The 14,886-nt window shown below is 39.0% G+C and overlaps 1 protein-coding gene across 1 annotated transcript; it reads right to left on the reverse strand.

Annotated features, from left to right (window-relative positions):
- Positions 1-13,139: 13,139 nt before the first annotated feature.
- On the reverse strand, positions 13,140-13,703 carry LOC128781164 (interferon beta-like). Its single transcript, XM_053926279.1, has one exon. The coding sequence runs from the start codon at positions 13,701-13,703 to the stop codon at positions 13,140-13,142; it is 564 nt and encodes a 187-aa protein (XP_053782254.1).
- Between the last annotated feature and the right edge of the window lie 1,183 nt (positions 13,704-14,886).

Below are 14,886 nucleotides of genomic sequence, written 5' to 3' on the forward strand. Positions count from 1 at the left end.
GTGGGCAAAAACTAAAAGCATTTCCCTTAAAACCACGAACAAGAAAGAGCTATCTGCTTTCACCACTCTTATTCAACATAGTACTGGAAGTCCTAGCCACAGTGATTAGACAAGCAGAAAAATAAAAGGCATCCAAATTAGAAAGAAGGAAGTAAAACTCAGCATTCGCAGGTGACATGCTATTGTACCTAGAAAACTCTACACGCTCCACCAAAAAACTACTAGACCTAATAATTGAATTTGGCAAAGTAGTGGGATACAAAGTCAATATTCAGAAGCTGATGGCATTTTTATACACCAATAATGAGCTATCAGAAAGAGAAACTAAGAAAACAATCCCATTTATTATTGCAGCAACGACAAAAATAAGTACCTAGGAATAAATGTAACCAACAAGGTATAGGACCTGTACTCGGAAAACTGTAGGACACTGATGAAAGAAATTGAGGAAGATACAAATAAATAAAGCATAGGCCATGTTCATAAATTGGAAGAATTAACATCATTAAAATGTCCATACTACCCAAAGCAATCTGTAGATTCAACACAATTCCTAGTAAAATACCAACAGCATATTTCACAGTTATAGAACAAATACTCCAAAAATTTATATGGAACCAAGACCTTGAAGAGCCTCAGCAATCTTGAGAAGGAAGAACAAGTTGGAGGGATCACAATAGCTGGTATCAAGCTACACTATAAGGCAGGGGTCCCCAAAGCCTGGGCCACAGACTGGTACTGGTCCTTGGCTTGTTAGGAACCAGGTCATGAGCAAAGCTCACCTGAGCTCCTACTCCTGCCATCCATCTGCCCCATCAATCCATGGAACCAAAAAGGTTGAGGACTGCTGCTGTAAGTCCACTGCAATCAAAACAGTCTGGTACTGGCAAAAGAACAGACACATAGATCAGTGGACCAGAATAGAGAGCCCAGAAATAAACCCATGTCTCTATGTCCAATTAATATTTGACAAAGGAGGGAAGAGCGTACAATGGAGTAAAGACAGTCTCTTGAATAAATGGTGTCGGGAGAACTGCACCAGTCCACGCAAAAAAAAAAAAAAGAAAGAAACTGGACCAACATCTTATACCATACACCAAAAACTCAAAATGGATAAAAGACTTAATTATAAGTCATAATACCATAACATTCCTAGAGGAAAACATAGGCAGTAAAATTTCAGATATCTCACATAGCAATATTTTTGCCATTGTGTCTCCTCCGGCAAGGGAAACAAAGGAAAAAGTGAAAAAGTGGGATTACATCAAATTAAAAAGCTTCTGCACAGCTAAAGAAACCAGCATCAAAATGAAAAGGGAACCCACTGAATGGGAGAACATATTTGCCAGTGATACATTGGATAAGGGTTTAATTTCCAAATTATATAAATAACATATGACTCAACACCAGGAACACAAAAAATCCTATTTAAAAATGGGCAAAAGACCTGAACAGACACTTCTCCAAGGAGGACATACAGATGGCCCATACACATATGAAAAAAATGTTCAACATCACTAGCCATTAGAGAGATGCAAGTTAAAACCACAGTGGGATATCACCTCACAGATGATGGTCAGAAAAGCCATCATTAATAAATCAACAAGCAACAAGCACTGGTGAGGATGTGGGAAAAGGGAACCCTAGTGCACTGTTAGTAGGAATGCAGAGGGTACAATCACTGCAACACAGTTTGGAATTTCCTCAAAAAATTAAATGTGGAACTTCCTTTTGACCCAGCAATTCCACTGCTGAGAATATATCTTAAGAATTCCTAGTCACCAACTCAAAAGAATATAAGCACCTCTATGTTCATAGCAGCATTGTTTACAATAGCCGAGGTTTGGAAACATCCTCAGTGTCGTTCAGTAGATGAGTGGATGAAAATGCTGTAGTACATTTACACAATGGAATACAATGCAGCAGTAAAAAAGAAGGAATTCTTACCTTTTGCAACAGTGTGGATGGAACTGGAGACTATTATGGTAAGTCAAATAACCTTATTGATGAAAGACAAGTACTATATGATCTCACTTATAAGTGATGCCTAGTGAACGAAATAATGTGTAAAACAGAACCAGAGCCATAGGAACATGGACCAGACTGATGGCTGTAAGAGGGGAGGTGGGAGGTGGGGACTGGTTGAAAGAAGCTAAAGGGATTAGTCAAAGAACATATATTCATGATTCATGGACATGGGCCCTGTACTCTCCCTCCCACAAGCATTCCCCCTCCCCTTAGTTCATGTCTAAGGGTAGTACATATAAATTCTTTGGCTTCTCCATTTCCTATACTATTCTTTACTCTCCCTGTCTATTTTGTACCTACTATTTATGTTTCTTATTCCTTGAACTTTTTCCCTCATTCCCCCATCCCCCTCCCCACTGATAACCCTCCAGGTCACCTCCATTTCTATGATTCTGTTGCTGTTCTCATTGTTTGCTCAGTTTGTTTTTGTTTTTTAGGTTCAGTTATTGATAGTTGTGAGTTTGTTGTCATTTTAATATTCACAGTTTTGATTATCTTCTTTTTCTTAGGTAAGTGCCTTTAACATTTCATATAATAAGGGCTTGATGATGATAAACTGATTTAACTTTACCATATTTGTGAAGCATTTTATCTGCCCTTCCATTCTAAATGATAGCTTTGCTGAATAGAGTAATCTTGGATGTAGGTCCTTGCCTTTCATGATTTGAATACTTCTTTCCAGCCCCTTCTTGCCTGTAGGGTTTCTTTTGAGAAATCAGATGATAGACTTGTGGGAACTCCTTTGTAGGTAACTCTCTCCTTTTCTCTTGTTGCTTTTAAGATTCTCCCCTTATCATTAATCTTGGGTAACGTAATTATGATGTGCCTTGGTGTGTTCCTCCTTGGGTCCAACTTCATTGGGACTCTCTCAGCTTCCTGGACTTACCGAAAGACTATTTCCTTTGCCAGATTGGGGAAGTTCTGCTTCATTATTTTTTCAAATAAGTTTTCAATTTCATGCGCTTCTTCTTCTCCTTCTGGCACCCCTGTGATTCAAATGTTGGACTGTTTAAAGTTGTCCTGAAGGTTCCCAAGCCTCTCCTCATTTTTCAAAATTCTTGTTTCTTCATTCTGTTCTGGTTGAACATTTACTTCTTCTTTCTAGTCCAAATCATTGATTTGAGTCCCTGTTTCCTTCCCTTCACTGTTGGTTCCCTGTATATTTTCCTTTATTTCACTTTGCATAGCCTTCACTTTGTCCTCTATTTTGTGTCCATACTCAACCATTTCTGTGAGCATCCTGATTACCAGTGTTTTGAACTCTGCATCTGATAGGTTGACTATCTCTTCATTTATTAGTTCTATTTTTGGAGATTTGATTTGTTCTTTCATTTGGGATATGTATATACATACATATACATATATATACATATATATATATATATATATATATTTGTATATATATGTATATGTATGTATATACATATCCCAAATGAAATATATATATATTTTTTGTCTCAGCATGCCTGTTACATCATTAGGGGCAGACCCTTAGGTATTCTCCAGGGCAGGACTACCTATGTTGCTGTGTTGTGGCGCTGTATGTGGGGTGGGAGGGGTCTGAGAAGGAACAAGTACACTTACTGGGCTCTTGGCCAGCTTTCAGTCACTTCCCTGACTGTCCACAAGCAAATGGGGCCCTTCTGGTGCTGATTCCAGGGTGGGTGGGCTTTTGTACATTCTAGGACCCTGTGGGACTCTCCAACAAATTCTCCTGTTTTGCTTGGAGCTTCTCCCACCACTGCAACCCCCACAGATTTTTTCAATCAGAGGTTTTGAGGCTTTATTTCCCCACACTGGAACCCTGGGTTGCACAGTCTGTCTCCCTCCCTGATTGTTCCTCCCGGTTTATCTGCATACCAGTGAGGGACCACTATCTGCCAACTCTCCCTACCAATTCCAGCTGATGCCTTGGTGCATGTCCTCTCCACTCTGGCTGCCCATCTCCACCTTCCCTACCAGTCTGAATGAATGTTTCTTCTTTAACTATTTGGTTGTTGGACTTTTATACAGTACAATTTTCTGGCAGTTCTTGCTATTTTTTGTTTTCAAACTTGTTGTTGTCCTTCTTTTCGTTGTGCGAGGAGGCAACGTATACTTATGTATGCCTCCTTCTTGGCTGGAAGTTCAAAATATTTAAAGTAAAAATGAAGTTGGTCTTAACAACAGGAAGAAAGAACTTGGTAGCTCTATCATTAGTATAGTCAGTTATTATTAAGATACAAGGATTCCATTGAATTAGGACTTCTCATTTTTGATGAATTACAGTTGAAATGAATTATTATTTTATATTAGTTTTAGGTGTAGAGCACAGTGGTTACACATTTATATAATTTATAATATGATCCCCACAATAAGCCTAATACCCACATGGTACCATAATCTCTCCCCTTTCCTGTCTGAAATACAGGAATGACTTTAAATAATATTGTAATAACTATGTATTACTATTACTATATAGTGGGGATTCCTTCTATTGTCTCAGTGACACAGAAAGCTGCTGGAAACCCAGGCATCCTCTTAAAGGGTCAGCACACAAACTCTCACTCACAGGTACTCACGTTGGGCTCCCAAGAAGGGATGGTGGCTTGGGGAGAAACTGAACCATATGGTTTCAGGGCAAAAGTTTGGGGAACAGCTGCCAATGTTCCTGGGTTGAGCTGTCCTCTCCAGTGATATAGATTCAACACAATCAAAAAACCAATGGTATTTTTCACAGAACTAGAACAAATAATCCTAAAATTTATACATAACCAGAAAAGACCCTGAATAGCAACAGCAATCTAATGAAAGAAGAATCAAATGGAAGGTATCATACTACCTAGTATCAAACTATACTATAAGACCATAGAAAGCAAACCAGCATGGTACTGGCATAAAAACAGACACACAAACCAAATGGAATAGAAAAATGGAGAGCCCAGAAATAAACCCATGCCTAGTGGTCAGTTAATATTGACAAAGGAGGCAAGAACATACTGGAGATCACATGGAGGGTTGTCCATAGGGGACTGGGAAGGGGAGAGGGGGGGAAAGGTACAGAGAATAAGTAGCATAGATGATAGGTGGAAAATAGACAGGGGGAGGGTAAAAATAGTGTAGGAAATGTAGAAGCCAAAGAACTTATAAGTATGACCCATGGACATGAACTATAGGGGGGGAATGTGGGAGGAAGTGGGTGGGCAGGATGGAGTGGAGGGGGCAATGGGACAACTGTAATAGCATAATCAATAAATATATTTTAAAAAAAGAACATACAAAAGGGTAAAGACAGTCTATTCAACAAATAGTGTTGGGAAAATTGGGGAGATACATGCAAAAAAAATGAAACTAGACCACCTTCTTACACCATACACAAGAATAAACTGAAAACTGATTAAAGTTTGAATCAAAGATCCTAAACCATTAAACTTCTAGAAGAAACATAAGCAGCACACCCTCTGATATTATTCTTAGTAATATTTTTTTCTAACATGTCTCCTTGGGCAAGGGAAACAAAAGAAAAAAATAAAGAAATGGGACTCCATCATGCTAAAAAAATGTTTTGCACAGCAAAGAAAACCACCAACAAAATGAAAAACCAACCTACTGAATAAGAGAAGATATTTGCCAATAAGATATACAAAATTCATAAACAACTCTTACAACTCAACACCAAATGACAAACAATCCAAATTAAAAATGGGTAGAAGACCTAAATAGATATATCTCCAAAGAGGACATGCAGATGTCCAACAAAAAAAATGAGAAGATGCTCAATGTCACAGATCATCAGAGAAATGCAAGTTAAAACCACAATGAGATATCACCTTGCACCTGTCAGAAGGCCTACCACCAATAAATCAGCAAGCTATAAGTGTGGGCAAGGTTTTGGGAAAGGGGAACCCGTGTGTACTGTTGGTGGATTGTCAATTGCTGGACACTATGGAAACAGTACAGAGGTTCCTAGAAAATGGTAAAATAGAACTACCACATGACTCAGCAATTCTACTTCCAGGTATTTATCCAAATAAATCCAAAACACTAATTTAAAAAGGTATATGAACTGCTAGGTTCATTGCAGCATTATTTACAACAGCCAAGATATGGAAGAAATCCAAGTGAATAAAAAAAAACAGTGGTACCTATACACAATAGAATATTACTCAGATATAAAAATAATGAAACTTTGCCATTTCCATCAATATGGATGGATCCAGGTAGAAGGTATTATGCTAAGTGAAGTAAGTCAGGCAGAGATAGAAAAGTACCATATGATTTCACTTATATGTGAAATCTAAATGAACAACAAAAACCGAACAAACAAAACAGAAACAGATTCATATATACAATGAACAAAGTGAGGATTGCCAGATGGAAGTGGTGGGGGAATGGGTAAAAAGGGTGAAGGGAGTGAGAAATTTAAAAATAGTCATAAAGATGTCAGGTAGAGCCTAAGGAAGACAACCAATAATATTGTAAATAATAACTATGTGTGGCGCCCAGTAGGTACTAGAATCATCAGGGAATCACTTCCTAAAGTATATAATTGTCTAACCACTATGCTGTACACCTGAAACAAATATCAAATAAAATAAAAGAAGTAGTTAAAATGTAATTACTTATTTATATTTGTAATCTTGGCTACACAGTGAAAGTAAAATATGCTTTGGCAGTGAGTATCCTGGGTAGCTTATAATTTAGGCTACCTTCAGTTTCCCCCAGGGAAGTAATAGAAAGTATAAGCCCTGAAGGATGAGTAAGAGTTGAAGTATTGTGCGGGAGGCAAACTGTCCCAGTGTTAAAAAAATAATGGCTCCCAAGGGAAGGGCCTGGTTCATTTGGCCAGAATGGTGGGACTGTACTGACAGAGATTATGGCTTGTAAGGAGGCTAGAGCAATGGAAAGGGGCCCAATGATAGACTGTTAAAGATGTTAGACTTAATCCTAAGTTACTTTAGGATTTAAGGTTAGAGAGCAACTTGACCAGAACAGGCACAGAAAATTCATTGGAATAACAGCTCTCAAAGTGTGCTCTGTGGGCTTCCAGGGGAACCCTAGAAACTTTAAGGGGATCCATGAGGTCAAAATTGCTTTTACAATAATGTCAAGATATTATTTGCCTTTTTTACCACATTAACAACTTGCACTGATGGTGAAAACACAATGGTGGATAAAACTACTGGTGCTTAAGTCAGTGAAGGTGGTTGCACAAAATTGGTCAAGTAATTATTATATTTTTCACCATAATAAACCTGAAGTTAAAAAAGCCAGTTTCACTTCAGAATGCCTGTGATGCAATAGTGAGATTTTAATTTCATTACATTTCAGCTTTGAGTACACATCTTCTTAATATTCTCTGTGAGAGTCTTTTACATGTCCTGTGCGACGAGCCCTTTTGATGCATGATGCTTGTTGTGAGAAGCACGCCGTCCTTTGAGTTGTAAGCTAAACTAGCCACTCTTTTCACAGAAACCATCTTTACTTGACAGAATGACAGGCAAACTATGGTCATTAAAAACTGGGCATTGGACAGATGTTTTCTCAAGGTATTAATGAAATGAAACTGTCACTTCAAGAAAATCATTTGTTGTCTATCATAATAGTTGAGCTCACAATAGAATGTTAGAATTTTGGAAAACCTACCACCGTGAACTTGACAACTTCACGATACTTAAAGATTTTCGTGATGACAACACTGGTGATATTAACGAATGAAGTTCTTGATTATATCAATTGAAACCTACATACATTTGTAAGATCTGAATATCACAATGAAGCAATATTTTCCAAATGATCAATGCATATAGTATAAAATCGCACATGGGTAAGAGACTTATTCAAAGGAGAGTCAGGTCGACAGGTTTTTATGTAGCAGAATTTTAACACTGTTCAACAGTGTTAAACAGTGAAACACAGTTCACTGTTCTAGGCTGGTCCCATGGTAGTGGATTATCAGAACTCAAGTAAAAGTTCACTGTTCGAGTTTTAGACTCCACTTTGCAACTAATATTTAAAAAACTATCACTGACTGAGCTCTGATGTGATAGATGGTGCATTATATAAATATAAAATAATATATTTTCTTTTGTCAAATTATCTTTATTTTTCTAAGATATTCTTAATCATGATGAATTGTTTCATTAATGTGATTTTTAATTGTCACAGTGGAAAGCATATGAAATTGGGAAATACTGATGGGGTCTGAATCCAAGTTGTGCTACTCAATAACTCCTACGGTCTGTTGTTTTTGCGCATAGTAGGTACTCAATAAAAGAGAGTTGTTATCATCTAAGGACACACAGTAGAGCGTAATCTACTGTGTAAGAGCTTAGCAAGTTTGCTGAAAAGATTAAAAAATACTTTCTAAAAAGTGCTTAGTGCAGTTTCTGTTAGAGAGAACACTCAAGAAAGGTTAGCTTTTATTACATGTTTTAATATTATTTAGAATTCAAACTGATTTTAATGCATGAGTCCAGTCCATTTTTAATTCTTACGTTCGATAAACCTATGAGTTTAACTTGGTGTATAAATTTGCTTCTGCAAATTTTAAGAATAGTGTTTTATTTTCCAGTACTTTCTACATTTGTCATTTTATGTTTTCTCTCTGACTTGACTATAATTTATCATTATGGTTTTAAATATCTAAATAATGGTTTAAAATCTGTTTTAAACTAATTCAGGCATTGTTATCTGAGCATACAGCCTACCGTATCTCCTTTCTTTGGAGGAGTTACTGATGTTTTCCTTGTAGTCTAGTGTATGATGATTTTTGTGGATGATTTATAAATGTTTGCAAGAGATTATATTTCCTGTTCTGGGTCATAGTGCCCCAGAGTCTTAGTTACAATTTACTCTTTGAAGGCACATTTTCCAATTCTTCTTGTTCTTATTACTTTTCTACATTATTTTTATAATCGAAGAGCATTGTGCTAAAATTTCAGTGCTAACATCAAGTTTTTGGTCACATTTCTCTATAATGCTAAAGTTTTTGCTTAATGCTTTATACTGTTTGAACATTACCTCCATGTCTTTTATAATTTAATTATACATTCTACTTGTTTCCTATGGATATTTACCCTCTTTCTCAAATGTAGCCCACTTTCATTGAATTCTCATAGATATCAATATAGATATTGGTGTTGCCACCTCTAATGACTTTTCTCCATTGTATTTTCTTGCTTTGTCTTTGCCCACCTTTTCTGTTACGGTTTTAGTATTAAGTTTTCATTATTATTTGATTTTAGACTTTTCTCCCCGTGCAAAGAAATCATGGTGTTCGTGTTTAAAACCAATCAAGAGTTTTTTCTTTTATTAACTTATTAGATTTATTATCTTAATCACTTTATGTTTGGTTCTTCAATCCATTGGCTACGCTTCACTGTTTGCCTTACTTTGTTATGTCTTTGTTACTTGCCACACTCCCTCCACCTCTCTGGTGGTCATTACAGACGACATACCTTCTAAAGCAATTTAAAGTTGTTCTTAATTTTGAATGAAAATTGCATAATACTTCAAAAACAATTTTTAAACTAATTTTAACTGACTATTATTTGCCACCAGCTGTTACCGGGACTGTTGCTTTTCGTCAGCATAGTTAAGTGTGCATAAGAACAATACAAATAGATATCCATGTGAATTTATGTTCATGTACAAACAGATAAAAAGGTCTAAAAAGTTTTTGAATAGAAGTTCACTCTATACTACAGAAAATAAAAGTATGTTAATTTTGGATGCTCTTAAATTAACAGTAAGTTGAATGCAATATGCTAAATTAGTGCCACATATTCCAAATCTCAACATCAAAAAATTTTTAGGAGTCATGTGGTCAATAAGATGGTAATCAATTTGAATTTAACAATTCTCATTTTAAGATAAAGCAGGGCTGTCAAACTCATTTGCATGGTGGGGCCACATCAACCTCAAGGTTACCTTCAAAGGGCCGGATGTAATTTCAGGACTGTATAAATGTAACTATGCCTTCACTAGGGGGGCGCTGCTACCTGGTAGAAACGAGGTGCCGGCCGAATAAAACAAGGAGGAGGGCTGGATTTGGCCCGTGAGCCTTGTGTTACCACCTGTGAAGTAAAGAATGATTATAAAGTTTGATATTTTTATCTATCTTGTAAACTGGCTCTGAAGACAGTTCTCATCTTGGAATATAAATTCTTTTTGAAGGAAGAAAACATGGTTGCCGTCTTTAGTCATCACAGCTGCTCATGTGTTCCTAGACTTACACTGAAACTGCACCGAGGTTCTCTTACGGTTCAGAAAATAACTGGAAAGACCCAGGTGAGTGTCACCCAGACTATCCCCTCCCGCCCCCTCCCGCCCTGCCATCTGCTACTGTAGGCATTTAATAGCCTTTCTTTGGTGATTCATTCACCAACGATGCACTGGGTCAGACTAAAACAATGAAAGAATAAAGATTTTAGGCAACCTTCCTTCTCTGTGCTCCAGGCCCTCAGCTTTGGAGTCTTGCTTGGCTAGTGAGGGATGCATTCCCAGCCAAGGATATGGAACTTTGGTGTAACACTGCCATCTACTGGACATACGTCAAATACTGGCTTGGAGACTGGGTGTACTGGGCTCTCTTCCATGACCCACAGCTGGGAAGAAGGCAGGAAAACAGAAATAAAAGAAAGATTTTGATGTCCTACCCCTTTAAAGACAAAGAAACAAATGTATAAGTAAAGCAAAATATTCTAATTCATAATAGTAATTCTAATAGTGTGAAATATATGATTTTAGATCCACATATTTATTCATCCTCTTACTCCAGGGTAAGTTTACATATTGAATTGCTATATTTGTATAAACAGCCTAATTTCAACCAAAAAGAGACGTTTATATTTAATTAACTGTATTGTTTGCAAATATCGTTGTTGTTGTTGTGACTGTCGTCCTCCCTGACTGGCTTACATTGAATCAAGCACCACACTAAGACAGTTACTCAAATGTTAATACTTGAACCTTGGGATGAAGGGTTTGGGTTTTTGGTTTCTGTTTTCTCCAAGAATCCTTACGTTCTGCTATTTGCTCACCCACCTTCTCCATCAATAACTTTCTAAGTTCTACATATCACTTTCCTTCAGAGAACGCATCCATTGAATCACAGGAGCTGCGTGGGGGTCACAGCACAGGGAGCACTCTCTGTGGGAGCTGCAGTGAGCAGGGCGACTGGCAGGACTGGACGTGGCAGCCAGAGGGCTCACAGTGAGGGGAGGCAGCAAGGGACCAAGCACCAAAGGCTTTAGAGCCAGAAGAAAATTCACTGTGGAGGAAGGGATTCACTGACGTGAGTAGCTCAGGATGAGTCTAGAAATGTAAATTTTTTCCAGCCAGGTTCAAAACCCTCCTTGTAATAATGAGAGGATCATTCCAATTATGTGCACTAGAGAAAGCTAAATTTTACCTTCATCCCTTGGCACTAAGTTTCTGATTTTCCTTTCAAGTAAGTTGAACCCAGGATTCTGGTCCAGGGCAAAGATGGCTGATCATGATGAATCCCCGGGTCTCACTATGAAGTCCTGAACGAGGAAGACCATGAGCTGAGACCCTTGGAATTACTGAAAAGTGACCCTCTAGCTACCTATCGGGCTCAAGGGGGAAGGTGGAAAGAAAGCAGTCAGGTAGGAGGCTGGGGAACAGAAACAAGGTGTCCATGGAAACAATTCAAAGCAGGGGATAGCAGGAGAAAATGCCTAGATAAAATTTCATGTGATTCTTACCTTTGAGCTTTTTAAAACTCCACTTACTAGTTATGTGATCTTGGGACAGCTACTTAATCTCTCTGAGACTTAGTTTCCTGACCTGTAAAATAGCAATAATGTAGTTGTGCCTATCTCAGGGGTGCTGCTGAAGAGGGCTAAGCACGGTTACATGCGTAACAGTTCAGCACAGTGCCGGGATGGCACCTGCTAACAACAGGAACAGTCATAATAGCCCTAGAACCCAAAGGGTCGCAACACAAAGACAGAAATCCAGCAATGCTGGCCATGCGCACAGAGAGCTCCCAGGAAGACTTGATTTTCCCAGTGCAAGCCCTGGGGAAATTTCGTGCCCTCTCTACCTCACCTGAATTTCCCTTCTCTCATGCATCCTGGTTTTTCACTGGCCCTGAAAGGATTTAATCTGCTGCCCTTGCCCAGGATTTGGCCCCAGGGACTATGTGGATCCACAGATGCAGAGCAGCAGGAAAATCAGCTAAGATTTTTCTGAAATTCTGTGTAAACAAGGCAGGGGAGACCAGGAGTAAATTTGCTTTTCTGGGGGTGAAAATAGGGCAAAAACCTAGCCAGATGGCAGGGATACACAGCAGAGCTCTTCCTCCCTCTGGTGTCTGTGCCCTGGAAGCAGTCAGAGTCCACAGCTCCCCTCAGAAACCCCTAATCTTGGCTGTCCCCGGAAGACTATAATGAAGGGGCTGCTAATTAACAGTGTTCCAGAATTGCCTGGGACTTCTCACCCTTAGCTTTGTAGGGGGCGCATAGTATTTTTAACCTTGCAGGGTTAGGGTGGTGAGCAGAGCGCTCCAGAGGTAACAGGGATGAATTTAGGGTGAACACAAGAGCTGAGATATTCCCATGGTTATCCTGAAAGCCAGTCAAAGTCGAACTTTAGGGCCAGAGAGCCTGGGCCACCGAGTAGAAGCAGTAGGCTCCCTGGTTTAGTTCCAGAGACACCCACCTGCCTCTTCCATTTTAATTCTGTAGAGGCTCAGGCCACATTTATTCCCAAATAAGATGCAGGTCCCCTGATTGTCCCTTACCTTGTGTATTTTGTGTGGCTTCCTTGAGTTTTAAATTCCTGGAAGACACAGGCCAGAACTACTTTGCAGGTGTGGTTTAGAGAGAACTTCTAATAGGTGCCCTGTAGCTTGCAATGTGGGTAGTTATATAAATCAAGTTGAAATAAAAACTGCCATGTTGCATTTGTTTCAAAAAATTTATTTTCCAAGATAAAGCTTAAATAAATTAAAAAATAACTTAACGAATAATTTAATAAAATTCAACAGGTCTAGCTGTCCTTTCAAAGGCAGTTCATGAGCTGTCCGTCAAAGAGTGACCCTAAAGAGTGCCCGAGGTCATGGTCAGTGTCGCCCCTTCCCAGAGGCACAGGCTGACAGATGTTCAGTTTTTGAAGATAAGATCTGTAAGTGTGTAAAGCACGGAAAAGTTCTTGAGGATGTGCCCTCGGACCACTGTCCAGGCACATCTGCTGTACAACTTGGCCTTCAGATACTGTACAATCCTTAAGTAATATTGCTTTAGGTGCAGCAGGGTCCTGTTTTTTCCCCAGGTGAAGTTTCCCTCCTCCATGATGTCCTCCAGGGCTGCCTCCAGATGGTCCATCTGCCAACTGAGTTCCTCATAGAGTTTCTCAATGATGGTCTGATTCCAGCCGGTGCTGGACAAATTTCTTCTGAAAAGATAGAAGATCTGCTGGAGCATCTCATGGATGACCAATATGGCTTCCTCCTCCTGGAACTTCTGTAGTTTAATCTCCTCCGGGAACTTGAAGTCCGTCCTGTCCTTGAGGCAATAGTAAAAGGTTCCATTCAACTGCCGGAGGAGAGTCCGACAGGCTGAAATACTGCCTCTCTGTTGGAACTGAAGCACATCGTAGCTCACGGAAAGAGCTGTGCTGGAGAAACACAGTAGGAGAGCTACCTGGACGATGCTCCTGTTGGCCATGGCGACGAGAGCAACGGTGGTGCTCACTTCCCTCCACCTAGGCACCGAGGCAAAGGCTCACGAAGGGCTCCGAGTGTGAATGAACTTTCTCCATGAGTATGGGCTATTTATAAGCCATCTAGCCTGTCTATCTCAGAGGAATTTCCCATTTTCAGTTCTCCTTTTCAGTTTTCTTTTGTCATTTATATTTTTCCTATGTTCATTTTTTAATTGGTAGACATACAATATCATATTAGTTTGAGGTACACAACATACTGATTAGACATTTGTGTACTTTACAAACTGATCACCCCAAAAAGTCTGGTACCCATGCGGCACCACATGTAGTTACTACAACATTATTGACTGTATCCCCTAGGCTGTACTTACATCCCCATGACTATTCTGTAACTGCCAACTGGTACTTCTTGATCCCTTCACACATTCATCCAGCCTCCCAATCCCCCTCCCATCTGGCAATTTGGTGTCTGTATCTATGAATCTGTTTCTGTATTTTTTGCTCATTGATTTTGCTTTTTAGATTCTACACATAAGTGAAATCACTGGGCATTTGTATTTCTCTGACTTATGTCACTTGGTATAATACCTTCTATCTGGGTTTACCCAAACTCTCACAAATGGCAGGATTTTGTTCCTTTTTATGGCTGAGTAGTATTCCATCGCATATATAGGAACCACCATTTTTTTTATTCACTCGCTTATCAAGAGGCACTTGGGTTGCTTCCATGTCTTGGCTTTTGGAAATAATGCTGCAGTACACATAAGTGTACGTATATCATTTTGAATGAATGTTTCAGATTTTGTTTAAATCAATACCCAGAAGTGGAATTGCTGGGTCCTATGGTAGTTCTATTTTTAAATTTTCGAGGAACTTTATATTGTTTTCCATAGTGGCTGCACCAATTTACAATCCTACTAACAGTGCATAACAGTTCCCCTTTCCCCAAAACCTTACCAACATTCCTTGTTTGCTCAGTTATTGATGCCATTCTGGCAGACATGAGGTGATATCTCACGGTGCTTTTAATTTGCATTTCCCTGATGGTTAGTAACGCTGAGCCTCATTTCATATGCCTGTTGGCCACCTGTAACTGGCCTTATCTCAATATTTCTGAGGCCATTTTTGTTGTATAATGTAGTGATGAATTTTCATAAGAGAGGTATAAGTTAAAAATCTAATTAC

Source organism: Desmodus rotundus, chromosome 1, assembly GCF_022682495.2.
Source record: "Desmodus rotundus isolate HL8 chromosome 1, HLdesRot8A.1, whole genome shotgun sequence".
NCBI lineage: Eukaryota > Metazoa > Chordata > Mammalia > Chiroptera > Phyllostomidae > Desmodus > Desmodus rotundus.

Coding starts and splice junctions, on each gene's coding strand:
- LOC128781164 (XM_053926279.1), bottom strand. CDS start 13,703: ATGGCCAACAGGAGCATCGTCCAGGTAGCTCTCCTACTGTGTTTCTCC.